The sequence below is a fragment of the Jaculus jaculus genome, chromosome 2 (genome assembly GCF_020740685.1).
Source record: "Jaculus jaculus isolate mJacJac1 chromosome 2, mJacJac1.mat.Y.cur, whole genome shotgun sequence".
Taxonomy (NCBI): domain Eukaryota; kingdom Metazoa; phylum Chordata; class Mammalia; order Rodentia; family Dipodidae; genus Jaculus; species Jaculus jaculus.
This window is the reverse complement of record NC_059103.1, coordinates 116414435-116434187: the sequence shown is the minus strand read 5'-3', so window position 1 is coordinate 116434187 and position 19753 is coordinate 116414435. Positions and strand designations below refer to the sequence as shown.

At 42.9% G+C, this 19753-nt stretch overlaps 1 protein-coding gene and 1 pseudogene across 2 annotated transcripts; both read right to left on the bottom strand.

Moving 5' to 3' along the window:
* Window positions 1–2815: 2815 nt before the first annotated feature.
* LOC123458688 lies at window positions 2816–13054 on the bottom strand (annotated as a pseudogene).
* Window positions 13055–14689: 1635 nt separating this feature from the next.
* Hnrnpdl (heterogeneous nuclear ribonucleoprotein D like) lies at window positions 14690–19721 on the bottom strand. Of its 2 annotated transcripts, none has more exons than XM_004653387.2 (8): window positions 19255–19721; window positions 18428–18596; window positions 18173–18334; window positions 17403–17534; window positions 17171–17285; window positions 16644–16814; window positions 16083–16175; window positions 14690–14946 (listed from the first exon to the last, which is right to left on the bottom strand). In XM_004653387.2, the coding sequence occupies exons 1-7, from the start codon at window positions 19704–19706 to the stop codon at window positions 16105–16107; spliced, it is 1272 nt and encodes a 423-aa protein (XP_004653444.1). In that variant the 5' UTR covers window positions 19707–19721; the 3' UTR covers window positions 14690–14946; window positions 16083–16104. The 2 variants fall into 2 exon arrangements, with proteins under 2 accessions (XP_004653444.1, XP_004653445.1); XM_004653388.2 differs by lacking the exon at window positions 14690–14946 and adding an exon at window positions 15558–15717.
* Window positions 19722–19753: the final 32 nt, after the last annotated feature.

Sequence of the window (19753 nt, the reverse complement as noted above, 5' to 3'; positions counted from 1 at the left end):
CACACAATCCAAAGAATATATTTTGAAAGTAGTTAGAGTAACATCAAGTCAATTATAAAGGCAAACACATAAGGCTAATAGATTACTCACAAAAACTTTAAAAGCCAGAAGGGCTGGGAATTGTATTCCAAGTTCTGAGAAATAACAACTGTCAACCAAGATTAGTATATCCAGCAAAGCTATCCTTCCAAGTTGTTGGAGAAATAAGGACATTCTGCAACAAAACAGGCTAAAGGAAAGTATCCACTAAGCAAGCTCTACAGGGAATACTTGCTGAAGAGAAAGGAAAGCACACACATGAAGAAACAGAAAAAAATAAACTACACTCAAATAATAGTTAATACAAGAGAGTGAAGAAGAAACAGGAATCACTACAAAACAAGAATGGCAAGAATAAATATATAACTTTCCTTCTTTTTTTCTTTTTTTGTATTTTTCATGGTAGGGTCTCACTGTAGCCCAGGCTGACCTGGAATTCACTATGTAGTCTCAGGGTGGCCTTGAACTCACAGTGATCCTTCTACCTCTGCCAACTGAGTGCTGGGATTAAAGGTGTGTGCTACCACACCCAGCTAAATACATAACTTTCAATAATAACTTTTTTTTTTTTTTTTTTTGGTTTTCAAGTTAAGGACTCACTCTAGCTCAGGCTGACCTGGAATTAACTACGTAGTCTCAGGGTGGCCTCGAACTCATGGAGATCCTCCTACCTCTGCCTCTCAAGTGCTAGGATTAAAGGCATGCATCACCACGCCCAGCAATAATAACTCTTAATATTAATGGCCTCAGTGCCCCAACCACAAGACACAGGCTTGCAGACTGGATTAAAAGGCAGGATCCTTCTATTTGTTGCCTCCAAAACACCCACCTCTTCATAAAAGACAGACACTATCTTAGAATGAAAGGTGCAAAATGGTTTTTCAAGCAAATGGTACCTAGAAAGCAGGTGTTACTATCTTAATATCTGACAGAATAGACTTCAAACGAACATTAGTTAGGAAAGATAAAGAAGGTCACTTTATGTTGATTAAAAGAACAATTGAACAGGAGGACATTACAATTCTAAATATATATGCACTTAACATGGGCATTCCCAATTTTATCAAACAAACACTACTAGACTTTAGTACACAGGTAACATCAAACTCAATTTTAGTTGGTGACTCCAATACCCAATTCTCATCAATTGTAAGGTCATTCTGGCAAAAAAAAAAATAAAAAAATAAAAAATAAACAGAGAAAGCTGGGTGTGGTGGCACACAACTTTAATCCCAGCACTTGTGAGGCAGAGGTAGGAGGAGTGCTGTGAGTTCAAGGCCATCCTGAGACAACATACTGAATTCCAGGTCAGCCTGAGCTAGAGTGAGACTCTACCTCAAAAAAACAAAAGAAAACAAAACAAAACAAACAAACAAAAAAACAGAGAAGCATCTGGATTAAATGATGTCATAGAAGAAATGGACCTAAGAATCAATGAAACAAAGAGTTGGTTCTCTGAAAGGATACCAAAGAAATTCAGAAAATCATAAGGACATACTTTATAAATCTCTAGTTTTATTAAGACAAAAACTGACAGTATGGTATGAAGTTTACATTTAAACAAAATTTTCAGACATCTAACACATGCCTAAAATGATTTAACAATGTAGCTCTAGATGTAGGTCTAGACAATACCAAGAATTGATGGGTCTTATGATTCAAGACAGAGCATTTTGGGTATTGTTAATCTTTAGGTTTTATTTTGTGTTTTCAAGTCAATCTATACCCCAATATGAAAACTATTTGTTTCCTGAGATCAGGGCTTTTTGAAGTATTCAACCCTTGAATTGACTCAATGAAATTTATGTTGTTAGTTACTGAACACTGCCACTAAGTTTCAGAGTTCAATGTTGAAAAAAAACAGGCTCCAAGTGTTTTCCTATCTCCTGTGCCACCCTCCGCCCTTCCCACAATGCTTCAGCCAGTGGTTGAAAAACTGCTATTTATAACTCCATGATTGGAAATGAAGGGTCTTTTTGTTTTCCCCTCCTAACTTCAATATTAGCACCTCTGAGGCAAAATGATCTGCCTGAATATACTCTCCAATTAAAACTTTTCCTGCTTCAGTTTCCATCTTTAAAATGTCAGCTTTGGTTAATGTAGGAACTGGCTTTCTCCTTTATGGGCATCATGATGCTCAGGAAGAAAACGTCACAGGTTTGAAGCAGTCTCCCACTGTCCACCTTTCTGGTGCCAATGAAATATTTTGAAAAGGTAAAGTGTTCTGAACCTAGAACCAAATCATCAGTTAGCTGTTCTTTCCATTGCTTCACCATTTCCCCAACCAGGCCCCTAATTTTAACCACAATCATCCTGTCCATCTCCTCCCTGACCCATCCCTCCCCACCCCCCCCATTAATACACCAGTAATAGCCAAAAACTACACACATGCTACTCTGTAAAAATGCAGTTAACACTATTGGGAAGAAGGCTGTGGGTTGTGGAGATGCTTTCTGAAGATCAACAGTATCTTTTTTGCTCTCCCACACACCCAGTTCTGCAGGTTTTGTCCTTCATAGAAGGCCTTTTGCCTTTCTCAGCAAAGTGCAGAATGGGTTGCCTTGAAACACTGTCCCCTCCACTGGGATGGGTGTACAAACTACACAGCTTGGAACAGCTTTAAAGCACTTGGGCTGTTGCAGGGCACAGAAACTATGCTGGCTCTTCAAAGGACATCTTGTCAAGCCACCTGTATGGTGTGAAGATAAGTAGAATTCCTTCCCTCCTCCCTTGAAGCCCACAGTCAAGAGGTGACAGGGGCTGATATACAAGAGAGTTAATTTTTGTCATCTTTTTTGTCATCATCTTCTGAGGGGTAGGAATGCCACGTCAGCCTTTCCTCATAGAAGGCTATGACAACCTGTGGGCACTTGACATTGGCTTCCTTGGCAGGGACCAGGTCAGCCTCATCAGAGTTTTTCCATTTCATCAGGAACATGAGCTCTCCACCGGAGTCTGTAGCTCCAATAATCCGCTCTGGCTCCAAACCTCGGCAAAGCCTCGTGGCTTTTCTGACTCTTCTTTTTTCTTCTTTGGTTTGCTCTCCCCTCCCTTATCTTCAGAGTCAGAGCCGGCTTTTCGCTTTCCTCCCTCTGATGTATCTGTCTCACGTGCTGTTTTCTGTGACTGTAGAAACTCAGGGATCAGGTCAGGGTAATCCAGGTTCTCTTCTGGCTCCCACGTATTGTCCTCATCTGAGAAACCCTTCCACTTTAGAAGATATTCTACTTTTCCCTTGACAACTCGTCGATCAAGAGCTTTTTCCACCACATATTCCTCTTCCTCTTCTTCAAGCACTTCCTCCACTTTCTTCTTGTTTTGTTTTTCCCCATAGTGCCCGCCAGCTTTGTAGTGTAAAGGGTGACGCTGCTCTCAGCAGCGCCCGCGTCCCTGGAGCGTGGGGCGCTCGCCAGCGCGTCCTGTAGGGAGGGCAGAGGGAGTGGCACCCGGGAAAGCCACCAGCGGAGTGGCCCGGAGCCCCTCACTGAAGCCGCCTACCCTAGGCCTACCCGACCGCCCTCCTCCCCCTCAACCGAACAAAAGAGGGGACATGCTTTAATAACATTTACACCACTAAGTTTGAAAACTTGACAGAAATGGTTGATTTCCTACATTTATATAGCCTACCAAAATTAAATGAAGAAGAGATAAACCATTTAAATAGACCTACAACAAGTATGGAGATCCAAGCAGTTATAACAAACCCCCCAACTAAAAAAAAAAGTCCAGGCCCAGATTGATTCACTGGCAAATTTTGCCAGATGTTCACAGAAGCAGTAACACCAATTCTTCTCAAACATTTCCATAGAACAGAAAGGGAAGGAATACTATCAAGCCAGCATTACCCTGATACCAAAACCAGACAAAGACAGAATAAATCAACAAAAAATTATAGACCAATGTCCCTCATGAATATAGATGCAAAAATTCTTGTTTATTTATTTATTTACTTGAAAGTGACAGACAAAGAGGGAGGGAGGGAGAGAGAGAGAGAGAGGGAGAGAGAGAGAGAGAGAGAGAGGGAGGGAGGAGAGAATGGGTATGCCAGGGCCTCCAGCCACTGAAAACGAACTCCAGATGCGTGCACCCCCTTGTGCATCTGGCTAAGGTGGGTCCTGGAGAATCGAGCCTCAGACGGGGGTCCTTAGGCTTCAAAGGCAAGCACTTAACCACTAAGCCATCTCTCCAGCCTGTAGATGCAAAAATTCTTAACCAAATATTGGCAAACAGAATACAAGACTATATCAGCCAGGTATGGTGGTGCATCACTTGGGAGGCAGAGGTAGGAGGATCTCCATGAGTTTGAGGCTACCCTGAGCCTCCTTATTGAATTCCAGGTCAGCCTGGGCTAGAGTAAGACCTTACTTAAAAAAAAAAAAAAACCAACTAAAAAATCAAAAAGGTGATTCACTCCAATCAAGTAGGCTTTATTTCAGAGATGTAGGGATTGCTCAACACACACAAATTGATAAATGTACTACACCATATAAATGGACTGAAGGACAAAAATCACATGATCACCTTTAATAGATAAAAACCATGGCATTTGACAAAATCCAACATAGTCAACTGGGCATGATAGCACACACCTTTAATCCCAGCACTTGGCAGGAAGAGGTAGAAGGATCGCGGTGAGTTCAAGGCTACCCTGAGAATACAGAGTGAATTCCAGGTCACCCTGAGCTAGAGTGAGACCCTTCCTCACAAAAACAAAAACCAAACCAAAGCAACAACAAAAAAATCCAACATCCTTTCATGGTAAAAGTCCTAAAGAAACTGGGAACTGAAGGAATATTTCTCAACATAGTAAAGGCTATTTAAAACAAACCTACAGCCAACATAATACTAAATGGGGAAAAATGTAAAGCTTTTCCATTAAAATTAGGAATAAGACAAGGGTGTCCACTGTCCTCACTTTTATTTAATATAATACTGGAGGTCTTAGCCATAGCAATATGGCAAGAGACACACATAAAAGGGATACAGATTGGAAACGAAGAAATCAGATGCAGATGATAAGTTTCTATCAGCAAACTGTTAGAGCCAAAAAACAGTTTTAGCAACACAGGAGGATGCAATAAACACACAGGGATCAGTAGTCTCCTATATAGTAACAGCAAACATGCTGACGATGAAATTAGGGATTCACTCCTATTCACAATTACCTCAAAAAATAATAATAAAGAAAAATAATAATAAAGAACTCAGGAGGCAGATGTACAAGGCCATCCTGAGGCTACATTGTAAATACCAGGTCAGTTTGGGCTAGACCAAGATTCTACACACACACACACACACACACACACACACACACACACACAGTATCTTGGAATAAACATAACCAAGGAAGTGAAGGATCTCTACAAAGAAAACTTTAAATCACTCAAGAGAGAACTTGCAGAAGACACAAGGAAATGGAAAGACAATCCATGTTCTTAGATTGGAAGAACCAATATTGTGAAAATGGCAATCTTACCAAAAGCAATCTACACTGTTTTTTGTTTTTTTGAGATAGGGTTTCACTAGCCCAGGCTGATCTGGAATTGACTGTATTCTCAGATTGGCCTCGAACTCATGGCTATTGTCCCGCCCCTGCCTCCTAAGTGCTGGAATTAAAGGTGTGGGCCACCACACCTGGCCACTTATCTACACATTTAATGCAATCTTCATCAAAGTTCCAATGGCATTCTTCACAGAAATAGAAAATAAACAATCCTAAAATTCATTTAGAAGCACAAAGAAAAATCCTTGAATAGCCATGACAATTTTGAGCAACAAAAATAAGGCTGGTGGTATCACTATAACTGATTTTATGCTATTCTACAGAGTCATAGTAACAAAAACAGCATGGGACTGATGCAAAGCGAGACACGTAGATCAATGGAACAGAATAGTGGACCCAGATGTAAATTCAGCCAGCTACAGCCATCTGATTTTTGACAAAAAAATCATGGAGAAAAGACAGCCTTCTTAATAAATGGTGCTAGAAAAACTGCTATATATATGTAGAAGGATAAAAATAGATCCTTATCTGTCTCAGTGCACAAGAATCAAGTCCCAGTGGGTCAAAGACCTTAATATCAGACCTGTAACTCTGAAACTGCTACAGGAAAAAGTAGGGGAAACACTTCAACATACTGGCATAGGCAATGACTTTCTGAATATCGTCCCAGTTGCTCAGGAAATAAAACCACTTATCAGTCCTGGGACTCCATGAAATTAAAAAGCTATTGTAGCTGGGCATGGTGGCACACACTTTTAACCCTAGCTCTTAGGAGGCAGAGTAGGCAGATCACCATGAGTTCAAGGCCACCCTGGGACTACACAGTGAATTACAGGTCATCCTGGGCCAGACCAAGACAAACAAAAATACCCCCCAAAATCTTTTGTACAGCAAAGGAAACTGAATACAGCAAAGAGGCAACCTACAGAATGGGAGAAACTCTTTGCCAGCTATACATTGCAGAGGATTAATATTCAGGATATACACAGAACACAAAAAACTAAATAATAAGAAATCAAACAACCCAATTAAAAATGGGCTATGGGAGAGACTTCCGGTTAAGATGGCGGTGTAGGTACCATGGCAAAGCAGCCTAGGAGGGAAAAAAGACCAAAAAAACTCAGCAAAATACACACCTTTACTAAAAAGTGAGGTGTATAGGAAATTGAAGCAGCAGCGGAGAAGTAGGAGAGATCCAGAGCATCCAGAGGCCGCACACACAGGTGGGAAAAGCGGCTCCGGCAGCTCCGCCAACCACGGAGGCTGCGGCGCACCAGAAGCCGCCAGGCTCGGCTCCAGCTGCGGGAAAAGCCAGGTGCGGGATTTTCCCCTCACACCGCGCTCTCCGCAACTCGGGAAATGTGAGGGGAGAGCGGCAGCGAGCAGCGGAGGAGCAGACCGCGAGGTAGAAGAACACGTGGAACAGAGAGAACCAGAGCAGCTGCGGCTCCCTCCCCTCCCCCACTATCTGAGCCCAGCTCTGGCAAACAGAGCAGCGGCCCGGGACCCGGCCACGCCAACTTGAGCCGACAGAGGGACCCAAGCAGGAGCAGAGTCCGGGAGCAACATCAGCGGCTCCGGCACCCGGTAACAGCGGCCTCGACAGCAGCAGATCCAGCAGCAGCAGCAGCCTCAGCAGCAGCAGTGGCTCCAGAAGTGGCAGCTACAGCAGCAGCAGCAGCAGCAGAGGCAGCTTTAGCAGCAGCAGTTCCAGCAGCAGGTGTGCTGATCTGCAGGGCCACAGTTGCCAGGCAGGAAAAGCCAGTGCCCAGCTCCAGAAATCAGAACAGCAGCCCGATGACCAGGCAGCAACTTGACTGAGACCAAACTCATCCAAGGTAACTGGGTTTGCACCAGGGAAGGGTCTCACTTGGTCACAAGCTGACTTGGATCCCTCAACAGACCAGAAATCTTAACCTCTATGTTGATAGAGGATCTGGTTGTTATAATAACTACTCTGGCATACATACTTGGGGCTGTTTTGATTGAATGGGTACAGTGTTTAGTTAACTTTTAGAATCTACTGGTGTTTTATTCCACTCACCCTAGTTGAATACTCCCATAGCAGGGAAAAATGGGCTATGGAACTAAATAGAGTTCTCAAAGGAAGAAATACAGATGGCATATAAACATCTAAGAAAATGTTCTATATCCTTAGGCATCAGGGAAATGCAACTTTAAACTACTTTGAGGGCTAGAGAGATGGCTTAGCTGTTAAGGCACTTGCCTGTGAAACCTAAGAACTCAGGTTTGATTCCTCAGTACCCAAGTGAGCCAGATGCACAATGTGACACATGAATCTGGAGTTTGTTTGCAGTGGCTAAAGGCCCTGGCACAACCATTCTCTCTCTTTCTCTTACATAAATAAATAAATAAGTAAATAAATAAATACAAAATTTAATAAAAAGCTACTTTGAGAGTCCATCTCTCTCCTGTCAGAATGGCTATCATCAAGAAAACCAATGACAATAAATGCTAGTGAGGATGCAGAAAAAGAGGAATTCTTCTACATTGCTGGTGGAAATGTATACTGGTACAGCCATTGTAGAAATCAGTGTGGAGGTTCCTGCGACAGCTAAAACTAGATCTACCATATGACCCAGCTATACCACTCCTGGCCATATATCCTAATGACTCTTCTCACTACCTTAGAGATACTTTCTCAATCATGTTTATTGCTGCTCTATTCACAATAGCTAGGAAATGGAACCAGCCTAGATGTCCCTCAACTGATGAATGGATAATGAAAATGTGGTATATACAATGGAGTTCTATTCAGTGGTTAACGAAAATTGAAATTATGAAATTTACAGGAAAATGGATGGATCTGGAAAGGAGAACACTAAGTGAGGTAACCAAGACCCAGGAAGCCAAACACCCCATGTTCTCTCTCATATACGAATCCTAGCTACAAATGTTTAGACTTGTGAGTTGGAGTAAAATTGGTAGCAGATGCCAGTAAGCTAGAAAAGGGTGATAAGGGATGAAGGAGAGAGGGCATTGTATATATGTAAGTAGATGAGCAGATTATGGGGATGGAATGGCTTAAGTGAGGTAAAGGGAAGAGATTGAGTAAAATAAATGTGGGGGGAGGGTTAATAAAAATTTAAGATGTTATATATAAGCTATATGGAAATCTATTTTTTTGAATAATGGTGCACACTGAAGCCATAGATTGTTATTAGAAAAATCTCAGTGCCAGGATGGGGTACTTTCCAGTGAGGTGTTGGCCAGGGAGGACCCTGATACCCCTAAACATTACAGGTCATTGCTGAGACTCTTGGTTTCCCACCAGGAATAGATGGTAAATCCCTATTGCTGAAGACTCTATATACTTGGGGTCCAAGGTCACTGAGAAATCTTGCTGAAGCTGAGCTGAAAACCTCCTTTGTGTAGACCAGATGAGAGAAAGCTGGATAAAGCTACACTGCATGCAGCCCTATGGGAGAGAGGTCATCATTGGTGATAAACAACAGTGGACACCGAAAGTCTCAAATTTTCCAGCCAGACCAAATGAGTCAACGGGTGCAGCAGTAGCATCTGTTATGGGGAAAACCAACCACTCTCTAATGGACTGGAGGCCCGCTCCCTGGGAGGGAATATATATGCCTGGTACTGAAAACCCAGTCAAAAGCTTATGTCAGGGGAGGTCACAAGCCTTTAGGGTGTAATGCCTGCTGTTATCCAGCTAAATGCATCTATTATGCTCACCAAACAACCCTGTAAAACACTTTTCTTAACATTCATACCTATATATTAATGCTACTCTCAATTTTGTTTAGAGAAGCTTCTCTTTTCAGGTGGTGGTGACCACTGGGATGACTCAAAAGGCACTGCAGTGCTAAGATGAAGTGACAGAGGAATGATCAGCAGTGAAACATCTCTATCATACCCTCTAAAGCTCAGGGCTTCATTGTGGAAGAGGTGGTAGAAAGAATTTAAGAGCCAAAGGAACGGTAGGATTGCTTACAATGCAATCTTCCAGACACAGTTTCGTCTCGCTATCCATGACCTTGCAGTGCCTAGTACTACCTACACAAGATCTTCATAATAGGAGGAAAAAATTATGACCTCTAAATAAAAGAGAGACTAATTGGGGGGAGGGGATATGATGAAGAGTGGATTTATGAAGGGGAAAATGGGGGAGGGGAGTGAATTATAGTTTATTGTCTAATATTATGGAAGTTGCCAATAAAAAAGTTTTAAAAATGGGCTGGAGAGATAACTTAGCAGTTAAACACTTGCCTGTGAAGCCTAAGGACCCCGGTTGAAGGTTCGATTCCCCAGGACCCACGTTAGCCAGATGCACAAGGGGGTGCACGTGTCTGGAGTTATTCTCTCTCTATCTGCCTCTTTCTTTCTCTGTCGCTCTCAAATAAATAAATAAAAATGAACAAAAAAATTTTTTAAAAAATCTACATTAGTTATTTATGTGTGTGTGTGTGTATAGGTATGCATGATTGTTACATAGTTCCACTTAATGTAAGTGCCTTTTTAACTGCTGAGCCATCTCTCTCTCCAGTCCCCATTCATCAGTTTCTCCGTCTGCATTCTATGGTCTCCCCCCCCCCCCCCCCCGGAGTTAGGTAGGGTAGGGTCTCACTCTAGCCCAGGCTGACCTGGAATTCACTATGGAGTCTCAGGGCAGTCTCAAACTCAAGGCAATCCTCCTACCTCTGCCTCCCGAGTGCTGGGATTGAAGTCATGAGCCACCATGCCTGGCCTGTAGTCTTTTCTTTTGTCATCTAGGCCATGGCTCACTAGTTCTGGCAAAGGGGGTTGGGGGGGGAGGCACCAGGCCTCCTGCCACTGCAAACATTCTCCAGATGCATGCACCACATTGTGCATCTGGCTTTATGTGGGTGCTTCCTTGCTATGGGTGGCGTGTGAGGTACCTGGTCACAGTGTACCCACAGTGAGTAAGCAGAGAGAGATGAATGCTCCTGCTCAGGTCAGCTTATTTCTCCAGTTTCTTTGTTCTATTCATACCGGAACCCCAGCCTGTGGGATGGCACCACCCACATTCAGGGTGGGTCTTCTCTCCTCAGTTAAGTCTCTGGAAACATCTCCATGACACACCCAGAGGCACATCTAGGTTATTCAGGTCGACAATGAAGATTAACAATCACAACTACTTAAGGGAAGGATTTCTTTTACTTCATGATCCAGAAGCTTCCATCTATCATGGTGGAACATAGAAATTCATCTGATGGACAAGAGACTCACAGAAAGACTGGCACAAGATCTAGTCCCCAAAGACAAGTCTCTAGGGATCTCCTTTCTCTAGGTAAACCCCACTTCCTAAAGTTTTTAGCACATCATCAAATGGCACACCAACTGGGTGCCAGGCGTTCAACATGTAAGCGTGTGGGAGACATTCATATTCAAACCAACAGAATGCTCTGGATGCTCCAATAGGTGGTTCACAGGGAGCTTTTTTTGTTTTTTTTTCAAGGTAGGGTCTCACTCTAGCCCAGACTGACCTGAAATTTACTATGTAGTCTCAGGGTGGTCTCAAACTCACAGCGATCTTCCTACCTCTGCCTCTCCAGTGCTGGGAATTAGGCATGTGTGCTATCATGCCCAGCCCTTTTTAAAAAAATAATTATATTTTATTTGCAAGTAGAGACAGAAAGAGAGGGGGAGGGGAGGAGAGAGAGAATGGGTACACCAGGGCCTCCAGCCACTACACACTCCAGATGCATGCACATTACACATCTGGCTTTACTTGGTTACTGGGAATTTGAACCCCAATTGTTAGGCTTTGCAGGCCTAACCATCTAAACTGCTGAGCCATTTCTCCAGCCCTACACGGAACTTTTTCTTCAAGCTTGGATATAACCTCAAGGCAGGGCAACAGGTAGATAGATTACTGCCTTCTTAGCTAGTTCCTGGGCATGTGTTTGCTCTGCCTATGCATGTGGTCTATAAATTCCCAGGACCGTGCAGTTTTTCAAAGCTTACTGAGTAATTCATTTCCTAGCACATTTTGCCACTTGTTGTCAGCCTATAATTAGCCTGGCTTGTACTTCCACCTTGTTAATTGCCACCAGAGTGTTTTTCAGCAATGGCCTAAGGGTCCAGGTTTTGTAAAGTGTGACCTCTGAATCTGAAATCTGCAGTTCTGCAGGGATGGGATTTTGAGGAATCATGTTTCTACACCCAGCTGTGGTTGCAGTGCTGGGTGCTTTCCAAGGCTACCATAACAGCTGGGGAGAAGAGACTGCAATAAGAGCTTGGAAATGTCACAGAGCTCACTGTTCTTTGTATGTGTGATGATGTACGGGCTCACCAGGGTCTCCTTGCCACTGCAACTGAAAACCAGACCCTTGTACTACTTTTCTTAAAACAAGGTAAGGTCTCACTCTGCAGTCCCAGGCTGGCCTTGGAACTCACAGTGATACTACCTCTACCTCCTGTGTGCTGGGATTAAAGGTGCGCACCACTACACCCACTTTTCACTGTACTTTTCGTGTACAGCTTTACATGCGTGGCTGGAGAACTGAACCTGGGCCAGCAGGCTTTGCAAGCAAATGTCTGTAAACTGCTGAGCCAATTCTACAACCCCTACAAAAGGCAATTTTTTTTTTTTTTTGGCTTTTAAGGTAAGGTTTTGTTCTAGTTCAGGTTGACCTGGAATTCACTATGTAGTCTCAGGGTAGCCTCGATCTCCTCCCCCTAACTCCTGGACTTTAAGGCGTGTACCATCATGCCTGGCCAGGATGTTTATTATTATTATTTAGAGTGAAAGAGAATGAGTGTGCCAGGGCCTCCAGCCACCACAAACTCCAGATGCATGGTCCCCCCTTGTGCATCTCGTTTATGTGGGTCCTGGAGAATCAAACTGGGGTCCTATGGCTTTGCAAATACCTTAACCACTAAGCCATCTCTCCAGCTCAAGGATGTTTATTTTTAAAAATGCATTCATTTATGAGAGAAAAAGGGATTCCTGAGTTCGAAGCCAGCCTGAGCTAAAGGGAGACTACTGGGGAGGAAGATAGCCCATAACCTCATGGGAATACAATTTCTAATGACTGAAAATGTCAAAGCACCGCCTTTGCTCAAAATCTGAGACCACTGAAGACAATAGATGGCTAAAAGATTTGAGACTTCTACAATGAGTAATTCCTAAATTTTAAAAATAATTTTATTTGCAATGAAAGACAGACTCTTGCCATTGCAGACATACTCCAGACACATGTGCCACTTTGTGTACCTGGCTTATGTGGGTACTGGGGAACTGAACCCAGGCCATTTGTACTTGCCAGCAAGCACCTTAACTAACCACTGAGGCATCTCTCCAGCCCAATTCATTCAAGACAATTCAAACGGTACGTATACACACACACACCTTTTGTAACAAACCATATATAGTTTCCTATGTTTAAACTGGTGAATCATTTGATCAGTAAATCTTGGTAATGATTTGAGGTGCCTTTTTATATTCGTTTATCCCTGCCACTATCATGAAAGCAGACATTCAATGGTGATGGAATGAGGCTGCTCACCCATGTTTGTATTCCAAAGACACAAAACAATGCTAAAGTAGTAGGGCTGAGATGGCTCTGTGATTAAAGATACTTGCTTGTAAAGTCAGTTGTGCCGGGGTTCAATTCCCCAGCACTCATATAAAGCCAGATGCAAAGAGGTATACATGTTAGCACATATAAATTATGAGTGGGATACTGATGAAATTTCTTATTTCTTGAGTAATGCCCCACAGAACTTAGCTGGAACAAACCAGAAGCATACCAACAAAAATCAAAATAAAAAATCAGTTAACAAATTCATTCACAAATACTCTGGAATTTTCTACTCCCCCACTTGACATTCAAACCTACTTAAGTAGCTCTGAACTAACTCTTAGAAACGAAGCCCAATGGTAACAACTGTGAGGTGCCTAAAGTACTTAGCCTTGGCAGATTCAAATCTCTCAGTTAACCAACCGGTTGAAGCTCAAGTTCAAGGTCTTCACGTCATCTCAATTACCTTTATATGTATTTTCTGAGTCACGACATATCAAGACTTAATTGAAGTTATTTTAAAAACTTTTATTTTGATAAGGAAAAAGGACAATCTCAATGTTAGCTTGCCACCTAATCATAAGCTTGAATGAACAGAATTAACTATTCTACATACCATACCTACTATCAACATAACTTGAAATGATCTGCCTTCCATGTTGAACAATTTTTTAGTTACTTGGCCATAGCACCCAAGGCCAACTTAGTAGTCCAGCAAGTACAGTTATCATTGGAGCAGAGTTGCAGGCATTTGAAAACAAACCAAAAACCCCAAACCCAAACAGAAAACCCTTAAACTGGCCTTCAGGTCAGTGCCTCTATATGCCAGAACTAGCTTCTGTGTGGAACCATGGCAACAGCCTTCCAACTATTTCAGTGTAAAATTCAGTTTATATTGCTCTGGCTACAACCTAGGTCTCCCTTGAATGTACCAAACAATATGCTGTAGTAACATGACTTACAGTAACACACCCAAGCCTTAAGCCTTCTTTCCCCCTGCCTCCCGTGAACGTAGAAATATCCTAACTACCCAGCTCATGCACTAACTGCACTGAAAGTGGGATTTACTAATGACACTAAGAACTCACACTATTGCTCTCAAGCTAACTCCCACCACCATCCTGACAGTATGTTTTGTTACCAGTAAGTCGTGACATGGGTTAGCTAATGCCTTTTTAAGCCAACTGATTAGTTCAAACTTGTAAAATATACACGGTTTGCCAAATTTGATGGTACTGAGGATTGAACCTAGGACCTCACACATGCTAGGCAAACACTTTATTATGGAGTCTACAATCCCAGACTAAAAGATGTTTCCTTAAAACAGTCATTTCACAGATACAACATGTACCGCTGAACATTCCACTAACCACAACCCTTTGACTTAGGTCTTTCAGTCTCCAGATATGGAGAGAGAACACTTCAGGGGTGTGTTATAAATCTCAAAATGGAAGTTGGAATGCAGAATTCACCTCCAAAAAAGGGAGTAAAATGACATTGTGACCAGCTCTTCATAGAAGGCCAGTTCTCCCTATGGAATAGTTAACACAAAACAAACTGTGCCTTAATTATTGCTTCTTCAAAATATACTTACATAGAACTATGTAGTACCTGACACAGAAAATCACTTAAGGAAGCATTTATTTGAGGTTTAACAAGGAATCATACAAATAACATTTGTATAAACACAAATCCACATTGAGTCATAACACAGATAGCAAAGGACAAAGTAAAAACAAAGAAACTAATTGGCGGCTATATACAGCTGGACACATCTGTGTCTTTGTACACTAGAAAGTCTTTTACAAAATAGTCATCTTAGATCAACAGAAGATCAAGCAATCTTCAATGTCGTCCTGTAAGATGGTTTCTTTACATCTCCTAAAAATAAAAACAAAATAACAATTAGATTTGTGCAATTCCGGCAAGCTTCCAAAGGTCCATTTTCATGAATTGTTTTAAGTCCTCACTTTATTCTTTTCTTCAATAATTAAAGATCACATGCATGTTCATTAGCAAAGTGCAGTTTGGGTAACTGAAACTCATCCTGGAGTTTCCAAATGATATTCAATTAAATTTATTCACTTAATCTGGGAATGCAATCTTCCCATAGTCACAGGTTGAACAGATCAAGGCCTACTAGAAATGTCTCTAGTAAGCCAAGTAAAATACTATTGAAACCACAAATTTCTTACAGGCATCATATAAAGACAATGAATTGTTTTGTGCATATGATCTTTAACATATATCCCAGATTTAAAAGTTCTTGTTTTGGTTGGTAGATTTCACTATTAGCTATAAAAAGAAAAAGCAAGCATTAAATCTTAAAGAATGAACACTTAAAATGAGGCTCCACAATTGAAATACAACACTAAACAGAAGACCAAAATGATTAAGCTGTAAAAAGGCATTTATGTACTTTAACTCCTGTAAAAAACCATTTAAGTTAAGACACTTAATCTCCAAAAAGATTAAAAAAAGAAGCCAAAGTCTGAAGTTTTCCACTTTAATCTTTACGCTGGTACATGAAGTTGGAAGAGACCATACCACAGGACAGCGTTTTCTGGTGTATGCCTTGCGCTCTGCCCGCAACGTGCGACCCCCAGAGATAGACGTGGTCAGGGTGACACACGGCCTGCAATGAAGTTCCCGCTGGCGGGTACAAACAAGGTATAATGTCAGAGTTAGAAGACAACATTCTTGTTTTCCTTAAGTTGTACCCATTTCAGTACTTTACCTGTTAATAGCTCTAAAAGTTTAATTATTCCTCTAGACCTCCTGGTACACAAAGCAAACAGAAAAACTCTTAAGTTTTTCTGTAATACTAAAAAAGGTGAGGTAAGACTTTTAAAGTTAAAGATCTATAGACACTTTAGGCAAAACAGGCTCATAAAGCAATTAAATTAACAGTTTAGCAAAAGACTACACAGTATTTTGTTTTTCCTTCTTTTTATTTGTCTATTGATCTTTAAATTAAATTAGGCACTTCCACTGGTTTCTTGTACTTTTATACACACCTGCTTTCTCTACTGTCCTCCTTCAGTATGGCTGGTAATTATTTTGGTGATTGCCACCCCCTCGAGATGCTTTGCCATAAGTGCTCTGTTGACCTATTTTGCAAGGATAAAATTTTCATTATGTTTCCTATAAAAGTATTTCTTCATAAGCATCAAAAAGTTTATCCAGTGCAAATAAAACCCTGCATGGTACTACATATCATTAAGCCACTGGCTAGGGACATGGCTCTGGTTAAAGGCAGTTGGCTTGCAAAGCTGGCCAGCTGGTCCAGTTAACTCCCCAGGACCCATGTAAAGCCAGACACATAAAGGGGTGCATGCACTTAAGCCTCCAGTTACAGCAGCAGGAGGTTCTGGTAAGGCCCGCACCATGGTATACCAGTCAATTTCAAGTCACTAGGAATTAGTTATAAACCATGTATTTTAGTTTTTCCTTATCCTATGATTATAATATCCCTTAAAAATTTAACTCCTTGATAAACAGAAAACAAACTTTAAGGATGCACTTAAAAATTCAATTCTAATACCACTGGTTTATAAAATTAGGTTAAGTATCCTTACCACTGTAGTCTGCATATCCCTGTCCATATCCATAGTTCCCATAGTTATACCCAGTATAATCATATCCGCCATAGCCACTATAGTTTTGATCACCACCATAGGCACTATTATAATTTCCATATCCTTGATCATAATAGTTATTAAATCCTTGGTTCCAGTTTTGGCCCTGACCTGAAACAATGCACAATTGTTAGGAAACTTCTGACTGCTCCAACCACAATCCTAACACATAACAATGCATTCTGGTCCCTACTCTACAATCTTAAGTCCAAGTATGCTAGTATCAAGCTTCCTAAGTGTAACAGAAAATCATTTCCCACTGCAACTAAAGATGGGTAGGCTGTTCTGTCTTAAAGGATTCCTGAAGAAATCTCAATGACACTGTCAAGCTTTTCTCAGGTTAAGCCATGAGCTCCTTTAACACCCCCCCACACACCCAAAACAAGCTGAATCTAGCTCTGCTTTCTAATGGGCCTAGTTACCCTAGTAGCTTAAATCATTAAGTTCTTTCCTAAACTGAGTCTCACCTCGTCCACGACCCCTAGTACCACCTCGTCCACCAGCGGCAGCACCTCTTCCTCCTTTCTGTTGTTGCTGTTGTTGTCTATATACCTCTTTGGGTTGTGCAACTTTAATTTCACACTATAGACAAATTTAGCACACAAAATTAGAATTTTCACTAACAAGCCATTTTTCTTCAAGTGGACTTCACTTAAAAATCTTCAAATTTTTCATAAAACGCAATTTGAAGTGTTTTACCTTCCCAGAACCAATTTGATGGTATCTGCTTTCTAACAATTTCTTTACTGGCTCTTCATCTGTGTATGTGATAAAACAGAATCCTCTCCTTTCATTTGTTTTTGTATCCATTGGAAGTTCGATATTTTCAATCTGAAAGCAAAATGTATGTTCAAGACACCCAGCAATGGAAAAAATGAGCTTAGTACACTACGGTTCCTTTTCAAACTTCAACATGTTATTCCAACCAGATGACTTCTAGATACACACCTCAAACTAAAGAAAGATGTTGTAGAGCCGGAGAGATAGATGGCTTAGTGATTAAGGCATTTGTGTGAGAAGCCTAAGGACCCAGGTTCAATTCCCCAGTACCCACGTAAGCCAGATGCACAAGGTGGTGCATGTTTCTGGAGTTCATTTGCAGTAGTTGGTGGCCCTTGCATGCCCATGCTCTATCTGCCCCTCCCCTCAAGCAAATTTTTAAAAAGGTGTTGTATACATGAAACACCCAGAGTAAGACATCCTTTAGCAGCATCACACCCAATAACTACCACTAGTTCCCAGTCCGAGCGCTGAGCACATAAAGCATCTGGGTCTTGGACCGACTAGGAGATACTCGTTTCCACTATAGCACAGAAAGCAGCAATTAAGATCCAGTGACTAGAAGGCGCTTGAGAAGTTGTAATTCAATTCACTTCACTGAGTTAAACATTTATTAGCTCCACCCAAAATGGACCAGGGGTGAACATTCATAAATCCATCAAGACGACATGTAAACAAACACAGCCCACCTCTCCAAAGGCTCCAAAATATTCTTTAATTTGTTCTTCAGAAGTATCTGGGCTCAATCCACCCACAAAAACCTTTTTAGGGGGTTCTTTTCCTTTCAAGGCTTTGGCCCTTTTCGGGTCTATCAATTTGCCATCCAGTTTGTGTTCTTTGAGTTCCAAAACCTAGAAGACAAATTACATTTGACAGCAACACACGAACTCCAGACAATTTTCAAATAAACACAAAAGTTGGCACAGTGCAAAACACATCCCTACCTTATCAACACTAGCAGCATCTTTGAAGAGCACAAACCCAAATCCTCTCGATCGTCCAGTGACTGGATCTGTCTTAATAGTGCAGTCTACAACTTCCCCAAATCGAGACAAATATTCAGTCAGATCTTTCTTGCTTGTATCCCAGCTCAAGCCTCCAATAAACATTTTACTAGAAACAAAGTTATTTAAAAAAAAAATGCTTAGCACCAACTTCAACCCTAGGGTTAAGCGCACAAAGTGCAAATAATTTTCATCTACTTCATTTACAAAAGCATAAACAGACCAGAAAAAGAAACCCTCAAGATTTCATCGTGTCGAACCAGCAAGCAGCCTGCTTCCTACACTGCAGACCGCACAACTTTCAAGACGTCAATCAAACACGGTAGAGGTTCCGAAACCACAAACGCACCACTAGGCACTCCGATCTCACAACACGGGTCTCGAGACCTCGCGATGCGCCGTGGGAACCGGGTACCAGCCGTCGCCCGGCGCCCAGACCACAAGTTTCCCGAGACGGTCCATACACACACAATGAAGCCGCGCCGACAGCTGCCGCGGCGGGACTCGCAGCCAGCCGGCCCCTCCCCCCCGCCCGGCCCACGCGGCGCCTGCGCACTCGGGACGCCGCCTTCCACGAGCCCCTCCGCCCAGCCCCCACCGCGGCGGGCCTCTCGAGTCACCCCGTCTTACTTTCCTCTTCCCTCCAAGCTAGTAGGGTCCAGCGGGCACGCGGAGAAGCGACTCGGGAAGACACTGGGGACAGCGCGCGGCTCCTGGGGACGCAGGGCGCGCGCGGGGCTCTGGGGGAGGGGAGGAGCGTGCGGTACCCGTCATCCTGCTGGTTCTTGCTCGCGTTGATCTTGGATCCCTCTGCGAATTCCTCTATGTTGCTATACTCGTTCATGTCCTCCATGATGGCGGAGCTGTCGGCAGAGGGATGCTGGCGCGCAGTCCGGGTCCCGGCGGCGGCAGCGGCGGAGCGTTGTATGGAGCTGGATTTAAAATGGCGGCGGAAGAGATCCGGCCGCCGCCTGCGCCCTCCCTTTATAGCCGCCCCGTCCGCCAATCGCGAGGGCTGCTGGGCCGTGACGTAGCGAGGGGTCCGGCGCGCCCCCTGTCGGGCGGCGCTGGGAGCGAGCGAAGGGAGGAGCGGGGCGAGCTGCCGGGGCGCCCGCGGCCGCCAATGGGAGACACTGCGGGAGGCTAGAGTAGCCGGAGCCGAGGGGAACAACGGCGGCGGCGGCAGCGGCACATGGGAGAGCCGGGGCGGGACCTCCATCGCGGCGCTCCCGGTGAGGAGCGAGGTCGCGCGCTGGGCAAGGGGGC

Coding starts and splice junctions, on each gene's coding strand:
- Hnrnpdl (XM_004653387.2), bottom strand. CDS start 19,706: ATGGAGGTCCCGCCCCGGCTCTCCCATGTGCCGCTGCCGCCGCCGCCG. Junction 18,335..18,427: donor ATGCTGCTAGTGTTGATAAG/GTAGGGATGTGT, acceptor TTTGTCTTCTAG/GTTTTGGAACTCAAAGAACA. Junction 17,286..17,402: donor ATCAAATTGGTTCTGGGAAG/GTAAAACACTTC, acceptor ATTTGTCTATAG/TGTGAAATTAAAGTTGCACA.